This window comes from Temnothorax nylanderi, unplaced genomic scaffold, assembly GCF_030848795.1.
Source record: "Temnothorax nylanderi isolate EJ_2023f unplaced genomic scaffold, tnyl_v1.0 TNYL_tig0069_pilon, whole genome shotgun sequence".
Classification (NCBI taxonomy): Eukaryota; Metazoa; Arthropoda; class Insecta; order Hymenoptera; family Formicidae; genus Temnothorax; species Temnothorax nylanderi.
The window spans coordinates 377,332-396,406 of NW_027249131.1; the positions used below are offsets into that span (position 1 = coordinate 377,332).

Consider the following 19,075-nt stretch of genomic DNA (forward strand, 5'->3'; position numbering starts at 1 on the left):
AATAGGTCGAAGGAAGGTAGCCGAAGGTAGCGTTTTAATTGGTTGACCGGGCATCGCCGAAAAGTGGGCGACCCACTTTTGGTAAAGGCCAAGACTAAATCTACTGGCTAGCCCGCGTCGCTACGTTATGCCGTATTAATCACCGTCTCCCTCGCCCGTTATCTCTGACCGCCGCGCTAGGGTTGGCGTGTGCCCCTGCAGCATACGATAAACCTGACCTTTCAGCAAAATAAAATATCCCATCAGATCCGACTATTGCACGGTTGTGAGCGATGCGGCGAAACGCGTCCTCATGGAAGATCAATCGGCGTTCAAATGACGATCTGACGAATCGCGAACTATTAGCGAAATATCCTCGATCGTCGGCGGAATTAATGCAGCCCCTCGGAGGTATAGGACGAACGGGATAATGCCGACCGCCAATTCTGTCCCTTGTGGAACAGCTGCGCATTTACGGGAAATAGAATCGACGGCTCAGAATCCTGATGGAATAATTGAGAACATAGCATAGAGAAAGTTGAAGGTAATAATTTCGAAAGGACTATTCGTAGACCCAACTTGTGGAGATATTTACGAAATTTAAAAAAATATTTATATATAAAATAGAAAGTGTTTTTCTTTTTCCACAGGTAAATATAGAGTATTTTTTCAAAAGTTTACTCTAAATGTTATCACTACTTGAAAACGGTTATTTTGTTATCATCATCGTATATGTATTAAAAGAGTCGATAAGCTTCCTCATGCGCCGATTATCCGACCTTTGCATTTATGGATAAAATTCGCTGATGCATTATTATGGCTTATCGTCTAGCACAATAGCCTTATCATGCAGGTAGCATCGTGTAATCTGACGCAGGTATTACTAAAGTAATAACGCGAGATGTGTGTGCACTGTATATGCAGCAATTTAATTACAACGCTACAATTAATATTCTAATTAACAAAATGTCAGAGCGGCTTAATTAATGAAATGCGATTATTGGAAAAGACGTTAAAAACAAAGTAAAATTGTGATGCATAATGAACGTAAAGTTGCATTTTCACGTGTGTCTAATTAGTTTAGTTTATTTAATTTAACAAGACCTCTCTTCACATTGTTGAGTTCTGTAAAATTTTTAAACTCAGCCCACTATACCGCCGAGAAAATACGTCATACTAAATCTTGAAACAAATTGAAAAAATTTATCAAATAATCTAGTCCTAATTAAAGAAAAAGTTTCTCTATTATCTTTAGCTTTTAAAATTTCGCTCTTTTCTGCGAAAGGTTTTCAATCCTCTTTATCCAGAGGCAACTTTCCATATTTTTACCGAAAAAATATCATCTCTATATTATCCGAAAAATTCGCAGTTGAAAAGAGTGACGTCCAACGCAAATTATATAACTGACCAGGAAGCCTACGTCGATGAAACGACGTTATATTCATCCGCGGCAGTTTACCTCGCACTCTAGCACTTTGTCGTCATAAACCGCCGTTTTCTCTCTCTCTCTCTCTCTTTCTCTTTCACATCGTCTACTCGCCCACGGAAAACCTTTCAATACTTGAAGAACCGGAGAAAGTCAGACGGTAAGTCGCGTAGTTGGGTGGCGGGTATGCAGATAGAGGTATAGGAGAAAAAATTTTATCGACGCAACGTTTATACACGCGCGGCCCTGAGAACGCGGCTGCAACATCTGTCGTCTAAATTGTAAGGCACCGTCCGTCGTCCGTGCCGCAAATCTACATTATTATTTTGAATATTGAAATGACGGAATGGCATTTTTCCACGCGCCAGTCGGTTACGAAACAGTTCGTGCAAGCCAATGTATCATTCTTGAAAAACAGATAGTTTCTTTGTACGGTTTTTTTTTCGTGGTTTCTTGTTAGTATCATATTACTGCACACTTGAAGTTCGTATATATAAATCTACTAGGTCAATCTACTCAATCTACTGAGAATTAATGGATAGCGTGAGTTTATTAAATTCGTCGTTTCAATGAAATTCAAACAAGCAATCCGAAGCACAAACTTTTCGATAATTAATATTGGATAAAGCAAATTGAAAAGGCTTGACGATCCCAATAGGGACAGAAAGGCTAATTACAGCCTAAAAGCTTTTGGTCTTTGATTGACCCTTCTATTTCTACTTGATTTAGGGCCGGTTGTTCCAACCTGTTGGTAAACTAATTATAGTTAAATCATATGTCTGTCTTTGTCTAATTTGAAAGAAAAACGAAGACGTATACATGATTTAACTATTAGTTAGTTTACTAACAGATTGGAACAATCAGACCTTAATTTACTGGTCTGTCCATGACAGTCTAAAATTACTTGTCTGCGTGATACATATTTATTAAAGTCTTGCTAAAACAGATTTAATTCGATTGCCATTTACGAGATTAAACTTGAACATCTCTGTTTTCAAAAATTTAATTTCTAGATTTGTGTTATTTCCTTTATACGACTGATTCATGCATACTATTAGAAAATGGAATACGAGTAACTAAGAGCTAATGGAATCACAAATCAGTCGTTTTTATGAGCGGAACGCCCTCGCGAGGGTCTAAGAGCGCGCTTACCGTCGAATCTTCCTCGATAATAATAAACGTCGCGTTTATCATCAGTGACGTTCACGAACGCCGGTAAAATGCGAAATGCGATTAGGTGGAGAGCGAAGCGCGGTAACGACATTATCCGACATCGTCATAGTGTATTCGTTAAGAGGGACGAGCAGAAAGGAGTTAAAACGGAGAAGACCCACATCCCCAGGAACGGGAGAGGGAGGGCGAGGCACGGGGAGAAAGAGGAGCAGGAGCGAGGGCAGCAGATGTCATGGACCCTGCGCGACCCAGTTTGCCGTGTCCTGCACAAACTAGCTCGCTAATGCTATTGCTAAACTACCATCGACGACATTCAGCGATGCCCGCCGTCATTGGTTCCCGATTAGCAGTCAGCAATCCGTGTCGATGGCCTTAACGTTATCACTACTGCATTGTCTAATGCAGCCTCACCTATTCCGACGATCGTTTGCATCTTTTATTGACGGGCTATAGTCACCTTTGCTCAATCGTTTTTATTTCGTAAGATGTATAGAGTAACATGGCGCAAATAAATATATATCTACAAAAGAATTAATTCGAAATTTACTTTTGAAAAAAATTTCCGGACTAAAAAGAAAATAGTCTACATCCTTTTTAAAAGTATAGCGAAGCTGTTGTTCTTGCGAACAGTTTTACGGGTCGGTTATATTGAAAGCGACAGAAGTCTAACAATCTCGGTGAATCCTAACAATCTCGGAAAACCTTGGAAAAATGTTCGAAAATAAATGATTGGTACAAAGTACGTTGTATATGTGGGAAACTTTATCCGTTCCCTCGCTTCGATACTTCGCAGTAAGCGTGTCGCACAATTGAATCCTGTCGCATGAAAAATGCACTCGATTGCGTCACGGAAACGACCTGTGGATGTCGATTAAATTTCACCTTGCGGTCACTTCTTCGTCTTCTCGCCCCACGTCAACGTCTACACGTCGCGATTATGCGATTTGCATTCGTGCCGTGGCCGATGCACCAAGACTACACTTCCCGCAGACGAGCCCGCTGCGCTGCCGATGGCGAATTTACATTTAGATCGAGACACGATCGGTCCTGTCGCCGAGCGAAGTCGATTCGGCGACAACGGATGAGCACCGGTTTTCCGCTTCATTTCCGACGACGACGTCAAGGAGAGATCGCTACGGACGCGCGATATAGGTAGACTCTCTTCCTTTCCTCCTGCTTCTCGAGGCAGGGCTTAACGCATCGCCCCGCGAACGCTCTCGCAGGAAAATTGCGTACGAACTTATCGCCGAGTCATACTTCGCTTGCGCTACGCGAAGATCGAATTTACGGAGAGTTTCCGACAACGACGAGATGAATTTATCGAAGCGTGAACGCTTCACGAGATATCCGTGTTAGCGCGGAAGATAGCAAACTTGCCAACAATCTGTGAAAATATACATCAGAGTGTAGAGCAGAACCTCGCCGATAACTTCCAACGGATGTTCCGCTCGAGCAATCTGGAGCCGATTTTTCCTTAATTAAAACATGAAAGGCTCGAGCTTGTATAAAAAATATTAATAAAAATTATTATTTATTATTCTTTGATATTCATACTGTTAAAATTTATTTCATAATTTCATTCTGAGTATGTTTTAAATAATGATTGGTTAAGGAATTTTGAAAAAATATTAACAAATTTCTTTTTTATTAATTTGACCCTTTGCCTACCCTTTTTGTCCTATCGGACACCCGATGAAGTACATGCAGAAAAGGCCCTTTACTTAAACGTACAATTTCGCGTTTTTAGTTTGAACTTCATAAGGGAGAGTACACGGAGCATCGAAAAGTCGCTTTGCACGTGCTTGCAAAGCTGCGCACTTAGGGATTAAAATTTGCTCTTCGCAGCTTACAAGGGAAGGGTTAACCCTCGGGGTCACCGATTTTGTCGAAATTTTACTAAAATGTAGTATTGATATAGAAGTGACAAATGCTGTACGGAGACGATGCGCTTCTCAACCGTTGCCGAGAAATCGCGATGTACTTATATTACAGTATACATCATATACAATATATTTATTATTATTATTATTACTTTTAGACAAAAAAATGTTTATGATTATAATTTTAAAACTGTGCATAAAATGTTCGTAAAATATTAGCGATTTTGAAAGTAAATAAAAATATATATATATATTGGCGGGGATATTTACATAATATTAAAAAAATTGTATGTATATTTATTGGTTTATTTATTAGTTTTGTATAGGTATAAAAAAAGGTTACAATAAAAAAAGGCTCCTATATTACTACAAGAAAAAAGAGAAATAGCATCTCGTGAAGATGTTATAAAAATTCACTCTTTAATATTGCATCAGTTAAATGCTCCGGTATTTTCACTTATGATTAAATACGCATAGTTTGCATCAAAACTGACGAGCGAACGGCCGAGCTTTTTGAATGTTAATGACGTGTGTTTTCCTGTCTCATTATTAAAAACAAAATGTGCTTGCGAAAAAATTGGATTTATAAAGTGTGCTTGGTGTAAGTCAGTTCTATGTTTCACTTGTTTTTTTTATTTAAATCACTCTAAAGTTTGTAAAGTTACAGAGCAAGACGACGAATAATCGCAATCATTTTATTATAATATTCTCTTTTTGTACGCCTTTTTTTATTGTAACCTTTTTTTTATACCTATACAAAACTAATAAATAAACCAATAAATATACATACAATTTTTTTAATATTATGTAAATATCCCCGCCAATATATATTTTTTTATTTACTTTCAAAATCGCTAATATTTTACAATCATTTTATGCACATTTTTAAAATTATAATCATAAACATTTTTTTGTCTAAAAGTAATAATAATAATAATAAATATATTGTATATGATGTATACTGTAATATAAGTACATCGCGATTTCTCGGCAACGGTTGAGAAGCGCATCGTCTCCGTACAGCATTTGTCACTTCTACATATATCAATACTACATTTTAGTAAAATTTCGACAAAATCGGTGACCCCGAGGGTTGACCCCTCCCTTGTTAGATTAGTGTCATCGTCGACTATACTCGAGTTCACTTTTGTTTTTTCATTTTCCTTTTTAATTTCCGGTTGCGTTCGAATTAGCGTTACTCGCAGACGAAAATTTTAAAAGCGCGTCGCCGGTCACGCTTTCCATGCCATCCATCGCTCTGATTGTCTATCCCCGAGTAAGATTCTTGCCCGCGTTTTTTTTTGTACGGCCTCTTCCGCGAGACAAGCTGTGTTTAGCCACGCTCCGCGGAGTCAGACGTAATTTCGTCGTCTCGTCATAAAGCGGGAGCTTCGGTGTGGCGGTTGTTATTACCCGACGCCGCCATGGAGAACGAGATTTCTGTTTTCGCACGACGAGTGCTCGTCGCGCTTGAAATTACGACGATGGTTCTAAAAGCATATCATGTTACTCTTCATACAAAGCATGTGTAAGTGCTTGTTTGAAAAATGTTATCGCATAGTTCACGTCAGAAAACTCCAGCTAGGGTAGGATTGATAAAGAAAATAGTTGATCAAAAATCATAGCTATTTAAATGTTATTGAAAAATCGATCAAAAAGTAGATAGTTATACTTTTCGAAGAGTTATCATGTATAAACCAACATCTTTTCTCGCAAATTTTAATTTTTATAAGCATGGATGTTTTAGTATCTAAGTCTTCAATAAATATATTCATCTCGTTCCTCCTTTTTCGTCCGTTTTCGACATGATAAAAAACTCAGTCATTAATTTTTATAAAATAACTTAATATCCAAATTCAAATGTCTAAATAAGAATATCAAAGATATCAAATAATTTTAAAACTTTTCAGCAGTATATATTTGTCATCATTAATTATCTTTCTTTAGTTAAAAGTTACAATCGTTTTCGCAAAACTACATGTTAATAGATTATTTTGGAATGTCTACGCGCCTGCTTCGAATACTTCGAAGTGAGAATATCGCGTTCATTGTCGGTGTGAGGTTTCTAGAAAATGATCAAACTCACGAGGACCGTACAAAGGATATATCCAAGCGCTACCATAAAGAAAATGGGAGACGAGAATCCGTCCTCTTGATAGAATACACTAAGCTCCTTTGGCGTACGCGATGAGACGTCTGCGGCATATAGCGCGACGCTCCGGATGTGCCGAGAATGCGAGACGCGTGAAAAGGAACGCAATTGAATCGACGAACGTACAAAGAGGGAAGGAAAAGAGTAACGATTCACTCGGGCTGAAAATTAAATGGAAACGGAATTGAAAGTGATGCACAAGCGTCGCACTGCATACGTTCCACGGTTCTGGATGCAAAGAGCTCTTTTCCTCGGGAAATCGTCGACTTCTGCGCGACGAAAAATGATCGAGACGATCGACCCTCGGCAGCGTGAAATCAATCTTTCTCTGAACTTTCCCTTACATGCGCGACGCTTCTACAGCTGGAATTCTTTTCCGAATACATTTTCACTGATGCATCAATATGTAATTATCTCTTTCACGTATAAGCAATTACGCGCGTGTTCAGATTAAAAAAAAAAGAAAGCGAAATATTGAAGAGAGAGAGAGAGAGAAAAGAAGATTCGGGTAGCTCTTCGTGGAAAATCTAAAATTTCCGAAGGACAGCGAAATCGTAATTTTAAGGTCACAAGTGATCGATATCTTCGATTCAGGAAAGAAGAAAATAAATAAATAGAATCTCGTAATAAAAAACATCGGCATCGAAAGAATTGTATGGCTGCATGCTGCGTAAAGCGCGCGAAGGTCGATGCCTGTAATTTCATCAACGACAACTTTATTTCCTTAACGTAATCAGTCTCCTCACCCGCGAACGCCGACGCACTATTCGCGAAATCTGGGGTATCATCAGCAGCAGGCATTGCATTTCCCGCTGCATTCGAGTGTGCATATTCGATTATGCAAGATTCCAACATTTTGCGCCACGTCGACGATATTTCATCAATCTACAACTAACGGTATTTCGTTCATTTAGCGATTCTACGATTTGCATGTACGACGCGAAAAGAAGGCGGTCAAAATCGAGATGATTGTCATGTTTGCTTCGTCTTATATTTTCTATTTTCTTATTTTCAGTCGTTCACATTTTATCATGTTAAACGACACATTGTGGAATAAAGAATCCCTGTGAAACAGGCTACCGGCTTGTTTTGTGGGATAATGCTTCCTAGGTCTCGCATCACATCGATGAAGCTTAATAATTGTAGCCATCCGCGGTATGAATCACGTTACTGTGGAACATTTCGCACAAGGGGGTACGCAAAAGTGACCTTCGGCTCTAACAAGATTTTATTGCGTGCTACGCCGCGAAAGAAATTGCGACTGGGCAATCAGTCCAGTTCTGAGCTTTGCGACCCGAATAAATCATTGTGCAGAAACGCATGGGAAAACTACCTTGAAGTTAAAGTAAGAACGTACGTATACGCGGAAAGATTGATGAAAAATCAAGAACTAATCAAATCGGAACCACATTTCCTTGCACTGTTAACATATATTTACTCATTACCGAAATATTTATCAAAATTGACTTTTATTTAATAAAAATCAAATCAGAGATACCTATATATTATATATTTATATATTTATATATAATTATAATTTTAATAATTTAAATAAATATGTGTATCTTGCTCTCATTACCTTTTCATTATAACTTTATAAAAATAAGATCCTTCTAAATAGAAATACGCAACAATTCTACTTTAAAGTGCGAAACATTATGTTGCTTCGTGTCTAGCCAGAGATACGTATGCGAAGAGACTGGCTGTCTTGCAATTTTTATTTGCCGTTGCACCGCGCGAGTTCCTACCTGCAGCAGCAACTGTCACATGCGAGCGTTGCAGCAACAATTCTCTCAGAAGTTCGTGTTTCCCGTCGAGATGCGACTGGTGCGAGCTCTAAATTTCCAGAGCTTCATGAATTTTTGATGCCGCGCTGCTTTCGAGACTTGAAAAATTTAGGCCTTCGAATCAGCCGTGTCCGATGGCAAAATAACCGTTACAAAACTTGTTCGACAGTGATCTAACATATCCTGACATCTCACACTAAATTACATTGTTAATCCGTCTATCTCTCGTAGTCGAGCAATCGATAATTCTCATTACTTTCACGACATATCTATATATATAGCTTCTCACGATTCTCCCAAGTCTAAGGTCTGAAAATAAAGAATCTATTCTCCGTGCTAAAGATTTGTTATCAGACGATTTAAAGTGACTTCTCGATCTCTCGGCGAATGCGGAAACTTGTAGCATTCGCGACGTGCGCGATCGACCCACGCAATAATCTGATAGAGTCGTATTAGCCTGAATTCCGACAATCCAGTTAGCTACCCTACTCCTCGCCCTGGCTGATCCAGCCTCGTCCTGAATTCGAGGCAATTGGCACGAACTGGCACGTTCGCGACGATAAAATAACATAGGCCGATAGATTTCCTAAGACGGTATTGTCAGGTACTGTACAATGAACTCGCAAAATAGGCGAGGTATCCCATACATTCGCTATTACGATCAGCTGAATCAGTTATCGATATATCAAGCATTTAATATACATAATTGACATATCACTTGTGTTACAGAAGATTTAAGTAAAATATAAAATAAAGTTAGAATAAATAATCGTCAAAAATAGTGAAAACAACATTGAATAAGGCAAACGGCAGTAAGTCATTCGCCAACCTCACACATTCTAACATTGATTATTGCAGATGTAATTTAACTGGCGACGCGTATTTCTCGCAAAAAGTGGATCGTACCACTTAGCTGTAATTTTGACAGAACATCTATAAAAAAGTGTAATGGCATCGCGTGACACGACAATAATGACTGGCGATGTTGGAAAGAAGCATAGAGCATCTTTTCTCTCTCGGGAAGCATTTTAGCGGCTATTCCGCTCTTCGAGGCTCATCGAAATTGCCGGCGCATTTATCGTCGCGCGGACGAAGGGATAAGTGCACACAAGAAACGATCACGAGACACTGCGAGGACTTTGGAAACATGTGAAACGAGTTTCGGTGATCACGCGACAGTATTTACGTTTACACAGAATAGTTTACTTTGTCTTCAGAAGCGCGTCGATGTATTTGCGATAACAATGAAGTAAACAATGGGAAAAGTTATTTTCATTGTTATTCTTCAAAAGATTGAATTCTGAAGTAAACTCTGATGTAAAGACTATTACAAGAATTATATTAAAGGAAACAATAGGCATTTTAATACACTTAGCAAACTAATAAGAATATATAAACGCAGGTAAATTAAAAATTAAATCTTTAAATTAAAATTTTTAATTAAAAAATAATTTTAAATTAAAATTTTTAATTTAAAGATTAATTTTAAATAAATAATAATTCAAGGCAATTAATTAAGCAGAATAAAAAAGTAACTTGAACCAATTTATAATCAATTTTTTCTTAAATCAATTCAGATTAATCGATTAATGATAGAAATTTATGATATATAATCGCAGACTTTTTCTTATCTCAATTAATTTGAGAAACGTTTATCTACACAAAATGTCCTTTAACAGACGAACAACGTCGAAATCGACTCACCGAGCATCTTGATACCTTGGACCGGACTCAGAGGGTAGAAATCCCCATGGAGCGGGCAGTGGAAGCCCACCCTGCGCTCCCTCCGCCTCGCCCGTCTCGTGAGCATGCAGAGTAGCACGCCAAGCGCGAGCATAAGGGCGCCCACGACTATGCAGATCGGCCCCAAGATACGGGAATTGCCGGTAAAGGCGATTCGTGCGGCGTACGAGTTCTTGTCCTCGTCCTCGCCGGGGCCGCGATAAGAAGCAGCTGTAACGGAGAAACGGGCGAATCGAAAATTAATCGTGAAAGTTAATTAAATAACGACTGTTAAGTTGATTACGTTTAAAACTGTCTCCTTTTAATATTTTCTCACATTTTTCATCGTTTATTTTTCATTCTTCAACTAGACGAGAATCGTATTTTATATTAAAAAAAATAATAATAATAAGATAAGCTCTCACATGTATATTAGTTCCATTAATTGTACAATAAAGTATAATCTATTTTTGTTTCTCTATAATGTTGAATAAGCTGTTAAGAGATGATAATTCTTAACTGCGAGAGTGATTAAACGATCTAATTTATTCAGATGCGATCTCGTTGTGCTCAACTTTCGCGGAAGCGCTGCATTCGAATTTGAACCAAGACTTTATGCTTTCTTCGCGTGTTTCGTGTACAATATACCGCAAAGCCGCTTCGCACTTTGCGAAGCTCCGTAATCGCGTTGGCTCGAGAACGTTCGAACCGCTCCGAATTACCGGCATTGTGACTACGACGCGAATGAGAAAACTTTTCTAGCACGAAGTTTTATGTACTTAAAGAAAAGAAACTCGGTGTACGTTATAATAACGCTCGTCTTATCCCCGCCAATTGCGAAGCGAAAATGTCAGCGGCATATCTGGGAGAGAAAATGTGCATCTGCAAAGTAGCGGAAATCATGAACATAAATACGTTCGCCGCAGAGAGCTCGCCTTCGAGCATATTTTAATCGATAACGCTGGTGAAACGCTCCATAGGCGGTCAGCAGCAGCATGCGCAGATCCGACGAACTTCTCTTTGCATTTGTCTTATTTCGCAAATAAGATAAGTAAGCGAGCTACTAAAATGCAGTAACGCATTCAGATTAAAATGAACGAATAAATAAAATAACGCAAATACGTGTTTATCTACGATCTACTTTATGTTATTTCTAATACATCTAGAATGAAAGTTCTTAAATTATTCTGACTCTAAATTATTATTCATAATATTTAATACAAAATTTAATTTTCAATATCAATTCAAATTCAATATCGACACACTAATTTCAATTTTTTATAATAAAAAATATTTGAAATTTTAAGTACTTTGAATATAGCAATGTCGATAAATTCCAAAAAATATACATTTTTTAATATTATATATACCTAATAAATATGTTACATAAATACTATGCCTCCTACTATACGAAATTAATTTATTTTTTCCTTCCTTTAGTGTTTATTATCGTTGTAAAAATAGAAGTATTTTATTCTGCAACAAGGTTTGTAGTAACACGAAACCGTAAAACGTAAAATGTATAAATAAAAGTGATATAGGTATAAAATAGAGTTAAAAAATATAAAAGACTATAAAAAATATAAAAACTTATAAATCTCAAATAAATTATAAACTTAAAAATGTTAAGAAAATGCGAATAGTAAATAAATTAATAATAACGTTCACAAAAAAATTCAGTGTTTTATATTCAAAATAATGTATCTATTAAACCCGTTTCATCTGTATATTAAAAACAAAATCCTCGTTTCACTTGACTCTATCAAAGGGGACTTGACTCGGCGCAATAAACGTAACAAAGACATTAACGCGAGGCACGAATAACCGGTAAAGACGGAGCGATATCTGGAGCGTTCAAGAGGAAGAGAGAAATATAGAAACAACGAAAGGGAAATGGGCTATTGGACCGGTCTTGGCACGGCGACGGCAAGAAAAAAGGAAGACGAGAAGAGAGGACAGACCGGTTCTGATAAATCGGTTGGTAACAACTCTCGGCACCTCGTATGTGAAGAAACGTGGCCACGAGAAGTGACGGCGGGAGATGTGACGGGCCAGCTGTTGCTTGGTGGAACAGTCTGGGCCCTCTTCTACTTTTCTTTTTCTTTTTCTGCCTCTTCTTCCTCGCGATACGAAAGCCGTATCTATCTCCGCGGGGTCAGCGCCCCGGCGAACAAACTATAGCGCCTCGCAAATTAATTCAACACGAGAAAGAACGAGAAATTAGTTTCTCGCACCTTTAGAGAAGTCGCGAAAGTCTTCCGCGTATTAATACATTAATATTGATTAATGTTAAAATTCACTTTTTAAATTCCGCTACGTCTGATGAGATCAATCGGCAAGGCATTTCTGAATAATACCTACGTATTATCGAATGCTTTTATAAGATCAATATAATAATATAAAATATAAAATTAATATTAAGATTAAAATTTGAAATGTACAAAATACAGATGTATAAACTGAAAGCCATCCAGAGCCGCAAGGCAATGATTAAGAATGAAATAAATAATAAATAATAATATTAAGATTAAAATATTGTTATATTTGCGAGAGACTTTCAAGCTTAACGTAAACAATGACATTAATATTCACGAGCGTAATAAAATCAGAGCAAACTCAGTTGCGACGTAATTTACTTAAATGCATTGCATACTGCTCGCCAAATTTACAATATTTGCGCATTGCTTGCACGACTCTACTACTGCTTCAGCTTACTGAATATGGCTTCCTTCTCTATATAATTAATCCGCTTATAGAATGTCATTGGAGGCTTCAGTCCGATTAGTATGTAACGACGAATACTGACTTGAGACATATCTCTCTTCGTTACATCCACTGTCGACAACGTGTTAATGTTAATAATCGCGTATATCGCGTATATCGTTGTTCAAAATATATTTCTCTTTCATGTAATTTCAGTTTTATATTATTCGTTCTCATTATTATCATAAATAAATAAAAGATTTTCAGAGTCTTACGGAAAGATCTTTATTTTCGATTGTATAAGATTATTTAATTTTAAAAATATTTTAATAATCAAAATAAAATTAGTGCAAAGAAGTTTATTTTCTTCATGTAATTACAGGCATACATAATTTATCTTTGCTAAAAAAATTAAGATAAAATTTCTGTATAGAAAAAATATTGATAAATATTATTTAAAAATATGTAATCTCTATATATATATATATATATATATATATATATATATATATGAATGTATGTATGTTTGTCCGCTATGCACATTGCACATCTACAGTTTTCTAATTAGAACAACCAAATTTGGTATACTATCTCATGATACTCTAACTTAGACCGTAGACGTATTTTGAGAATCGCATTATTACCGATTTTTTGAGAAACCGGTTCTAAAATTTTTCTAATTTTTCGGGGATGGCGTCGATGAAGAATAAATTAATATGAAAAAATAAAAATAAAAATAAAAAATAAAAAAGGAGCCCTCATACAAAATTGTATAAAAAAGGTCCCTTTTTTCAAAAAAATTTTTTTTTGGGGTAAATATTACTATTCGGGGAAAAAACATCGTCTACTGTCTAATAAATTAGCCCGTACAGGGTTTTGGGAAGAGGTAGAAGCGAGGGGAAAAGGTCTGATGGGAAAGAATGTTTATTAGCATCAGTTGCGTTTAGAATTTGATGATCAATTTAATTTGTGATATTATTATTCTACTCTCACAGTTTTCAAATTAGAACAACCAAATTAGAACAACCAAAAAGCTAGTATATTAATAGTTTCTAATTAATTCCTCGTTTAATCTGTCCGTAATTAACAGGAAAGGCAAAATAACATTCTCTGTATGGATATTATAAAACAAATAATAAATATGGTCATTAACGCTGAAAAAAAAAACAATAAGGTCCAGAAAACACACTTTCTCGTTAAGCGATAATGAATAATCATGATATCTCATAACAAAATAAATACTAATTCTCCTTTCTAAGTGACCCACATGCGATTACGGAGTCTTATATGCTTTCTCCGAAATGGAAAGCTTGAGATTATTCTCATCCGCTAAATCACGCCGTGACGCGTGTTCCATATCTCTATAGATACGAACGCGCGGACAAATACAAGTCAAACTAGAAGAAAAAATCTGAAAATGATTGATCGTCTGTGCGCGGCGCCGACTGACATTGCGAAAAATTATGTATTATCGAAGTCATAAATTAGGTTAAAATCAAAACGATATATTCCGCGATATTCATTCGTTACAGTCGAAACTACTATCAATTCTCAGCTGGATTGTCAGAACTGCGCCGCCGCAAATTTTGCAGGTCGATCATGAGATGCAAATGCGAATGCAAACGACGCGTTACGAGATAAAGGGAAAAAACGAAAAATTAAGAGATCGATGAATATTCAACAATTCAAGAGTCGCGCCCTGCGCAACTATTGTCCGGCACACTGTGTGCTTTTGCAATATCGTAATTTATACGAGCGCACCTCTAATTGCACCGCAAAATTATGAGACGCAGTTAAAACGGGATTTCCCTGCAGCGGAAAATCTTGCAAAAATATTTGCGAGAATAATAAATCGTATTTATCATTTTGTTTGTCACTTTTATAACATCTCCTGACGAATTTGTGACATTTATATTGCATTTTTAATCGTCCGTATGTCCGTTTGATATGAAATTTTATTTATCTACAGTAAAACAAGTGTACCTCCAAGGGTGAGATAAAAGTTACATTTTCGCGTTGAATGTTGAATCAAGGATGCGGTCTGCAATTTTAGAAAAAACCTGTGTAACGGGATCCACAAAGGCATGTGATATGTTTTGTAGAGAAACGTTACGTTACGAGATACCCGAGGAGTCGCTTTGACACAGAATACAGCTTAAAAAAAAAACAATGTTCGTAACGATTCTGAAGATGCTCTTTGTAACGTCATCAGAATATCAGTTTCGCGATAAATCCAGCTTTTTTATCCGCACTCTTTACGTTTGTATATTTATAATGTAACGCATATTACTCTGCGACTAAAAAAGACAGACGTAATTTTAAATAAACAAAGCAGACAGACGTATATACGAACCAGTGAGTACGGCGCCGACGAGCATGAAGAGAGTACCAAACGCCGGAAGGGCGATCTGGCAGTTCGCCGCTATTACCACGCCGGCCACCATCAGGCCGCCCTCGATCTTCTCCACCCTCAACCGCGATATGGGGGTCGGGCATTTCAATTTCGCGCCCAAGCCACCACTCAGCATTCCCTCCTCGGCTGCCATGCTGCCGGTCCTGCAACAACGAGCGAGACTAATTACGACAGCTGTAATAAAGACTCCCCGGTGAAAATTGCGTGGATGAGTGATCACCCACTAAATGGGGTGGGACATTCATTCTTTATGAAATTTTAAGTGAGGTCGCATTCGGGTAACAATTATATAATAAAAGAGCTAATGATAACGACGCATTAGTAATATAATTTTATTGCGAGTAATGTGATTTATAATGTGAATCGGATTTATCGCGAAATTTCGACAGCAATGCTTTGCAAATCGAGAAAAAGCTGAGATAAGAGATAAAGAGTTGAACTCGGTCGAGAGGCATCTATCGCATTTAAAGCAAGGACATCTCTAAATCACCGAGCCTCTCCAAATGTTAATCATCGTAATGATTACTAAATGTAATTATCATTATAATGATATACTAAATAAAAAATTATTTTCTTCCAAAAATTAATGTTTAGTTTTTTCGTATGCAGTCTTAGTTTGTAAAAATTCACATTAAAAGAATAAAAAAAAATCGGGCTCAGCCGGGATTTGAACCCGGGACCTCTCGCACCCAAAGCGAGAATCATACCCCTAGACCACTGAGCCGTTCGTTCATTCCTTCTCATGCAAAACTCTTGAGTATATACTGCAATTATTAATTTCTACTAACAATTAAAATATGCCTCTAATAAATACAACTCTATTTATTAAAATCTAGACAAGAATGTAATTGCAATTAAAAAATATAATTTTTTATTAGTAATTTATAATATCAATGTTATAAATTAATAATTTTTTATTATAAATTTTACAATTTTATTATAAATTAATATTATAAATTAATAATTTAATTAATATAATTTTATAATATATTCTTTAATATTAATTATTTTATAATATTTTTATATACTATATTATAGATCTTTAAACTTAAAAGATTATTATCTAAATTTTTTTAAAATAAAAATTATATATAAAATGTTATAAATAAAACAAAATAAACTCCGTTTTAAATATGACTTTATACATGAAGTAGTTTTCATACGATAGATCTCTCGCTCTCTAAACGTCTCATACATCATTCTCCTGCCGACCGACGATCAAACTTAAACATCTTATTCACGCTTCAAAGCTCCATAAGGAAGACTAGCTTCCTCGTAGACACGTCCGACCTTTTCAACTATGATAAACGATTAGAGCATAAAATTGCACGAAAGTTCGTTCCTAGCAAATTGTAACGTTTACGCGACGGACTAATTGAATCAATCAGCCACCATCATGGGCAGTTATTAATTCGACATGGAAGCCGAGACTCGATAACGTATCTCCACAGGGACAGGGTAATTAACGCGAATGCCCTTTGCCGATCGCTGATCTGACAAATAGCATAGGTTCCGTCCGAGTGATGAAATGATCATTCTACTAGACCGCGCCACGACCGCAGTATCAATAATCTTAATTTATTGATCCACCTCTTGCGCGTGCTTAATGCATCATCAGTTAATATGCAAAACAACCGTCCAGAACCGAGAAACAATTTTGTTCATTTAGCTTCAATATGCCGAAAAAATTGCAGAGAAAATACAACTAACCGAGTCCGCGAGAGATTAATTAAAGGGACGTGAGATGAACGACAAAGGGAATTAGTTTGGAATATTGTAACAACACACGTGTGGCATTTACGTGGCCAGCCGCGGTACAGCATTGTCTTTATTATGCAACAGATGTATTCGCTGGGAATACATACATAGATACATACATACGTAAAAACGCGTAATATCCTATGGTCCTATAGTATTTTCGATGAATAACTTTCAACGATAAACAATGCGGAATAATGTACATCGGCGATAGCTCGTTACTGTGGCTGATAGATATAATCTCCTGTAGTTATAATAGACGCCAAACTGCGCCATTCGCAGTGAATAGCGCGGATAACGTACACAAAACTTTAATGATAAAAACTGCTTCGACAACGAGAGCAACGGTTAGTGATGCAATGCGTTAAACGTATGACATAATTTTCCATTCGTATAAATGTATTTCTTTGCACGTGCACTTTCTATTTACGCGCATTTATGTGCATCCTTTTAAAACGTATTTCCAATTAACAAGCGAGAGTTTTATCAAGTTTTCTCGAAAAGTGATGTTTATTTCTTTCTGTTTTCCTAATTGAAATTTTTTCATTTCAAGTGATTTTCAAATGGAGATTATAATTCATCTTTGCACAAACATTTATTCTTGAAATAGTCATTTTTCTCTGCTCTCTAGTTTCTACAGCTTCGTAAAATGGTAGATTAATTGGCGTTAATTCCATTAGTCTCGAATTGACGTCAATTAATCCGAATCATTTCGAGTTACGAAGAAAATTGTATAGCTTTTTGTTGTAAATTAACCATCGAACGATAAACTCAATCACTCACGATTAATTCTCTTTCTTAAAAAACAGCCAAAAACAGCACGACAAAACAGTCTCAATAATCTCTACGTATTGACATCAATTCTGAATAAATTGTACAACTCCAAACAAATTGTATCGACGTTCGCACAACGGACGCTTCAACCGCTAAAAAATTACTGGCACTGGCATGTCCGACGATTTTGCTGAATTTTTTTTGCAGTAACTTTGATGCGATAACAGCTGATAAAATGGCAAATTTTTATCATTTTTATTTCATATGAGAATATGCAAACAGCGTAAATTATATGTATACAGATATCATACGATAGAAGATACACTGCCTGCAGCACGATGTTTTCCTAATAAATTTATAAACATGCAATAAATAGCGTAAAAAAACACCGTATAAATGGCTTATTTACATGGTATTGTTTTGCGTTGCGATAGCAAAAACTCGAGCGAGTCAATTTCACTTGTGATATACGGCATTTTTGATAGAACCAAATAAAATCGTCATTAAAAAAAATCTAATTATTAATGGAACGTATATAAATTGAAATCAAAAGTGTTCTTAAAAGTTTTTATTAATAAAATAATTTTCCAGAAAAGCGATAGCGTCTCTCGTTCGGTGCGTTTCGATTCACTTTCCAGCAACGTCGCAGCTTATGCTAATAACACTCGTACTTCCGTCGATCAAAGTTTACGAGAATTACATGAGAAAATGCTTAGCGCCGCGCTATCTAATGTATAAAATTCAAGTTTTATCTCCCGACAGTCAAAGGTTTTTGCGTCTTTCGTTCCCGATAATAATAAATAATATATATATTGCATGGATAATACATGCATTTTATCGCATAATCGCCGAAGAATAGAAACACTAAAATATTTTTTCAGATTCTAAATTGTGTGAGACATATTTCTTGCTATTACAACACTACTCAAGACATATCCTGAGTAGTATATTATAATAAAAAATTTTATTTTATTCACATTTTTTAAGTTTTTACGTAACTTTCGCAAAAAATTATTTCAGCAGGAAATTAATTAAGTTTAATTAACTCTAATTGAATCGTGAAAGCAATAAATGTTTAAAAATAATTTCTAACATTTATTATAAATGACTTAAAAGTTATATATTTCGTTTGCCAAGCTCATAATTTTCTAGTTCAAGTACGATATTAGAAAACATGCTAGATATTTAGTCACGTTATTTTTAGATTTATGAGCCATGTAATTGTTACATAGTCATAATTCCTAATTGTATTCAAGCTAAGAAAATTTGGCACGTACGTGAGTCGTCCGAATAGAAATGACCGATAGA

At 36.3% G+C, this 19,075-nt stretch overlaps 1 protein-coding gene and 1 non-coding gene across 3 annotated transcripts in view; both read right to left on the minus strand.

The window, feature by feature from the left end:
- LOC139773799 (uncharacterized) overlaps positions 1-19,075 on the minus strand; it is an 82,982-nt gene that overhangs the window by 20,622 nt on the left and 43,285 nt on the right. For both annotated transcript variants that reach the window (XM_071708530.1, XM_071708531.1), the window contains exons 2-3: positions 15,176-15,378; positions 10,102-10,350 (exon numbers count right to left, since the gene is read on the minus strand). In XM_071708530.1, the coding sequence (XP_071564631.1) occupies positions 10,102-10,350; positions 15,176-15,378 (452 nt within the window). The remainder of the gene's footprint in view (positions 1-10,101; positions 10,351-15,175; positions 15,379-19,075) is intronic.
- Trnap-ugg (transfer RNA proline (anticodon UGG)) lies at positions 15,888-15,959 on the minus strand. The gene has a single exon. It is a non-coding gene; the product is annotated as a tRNA-Pro (tRNA).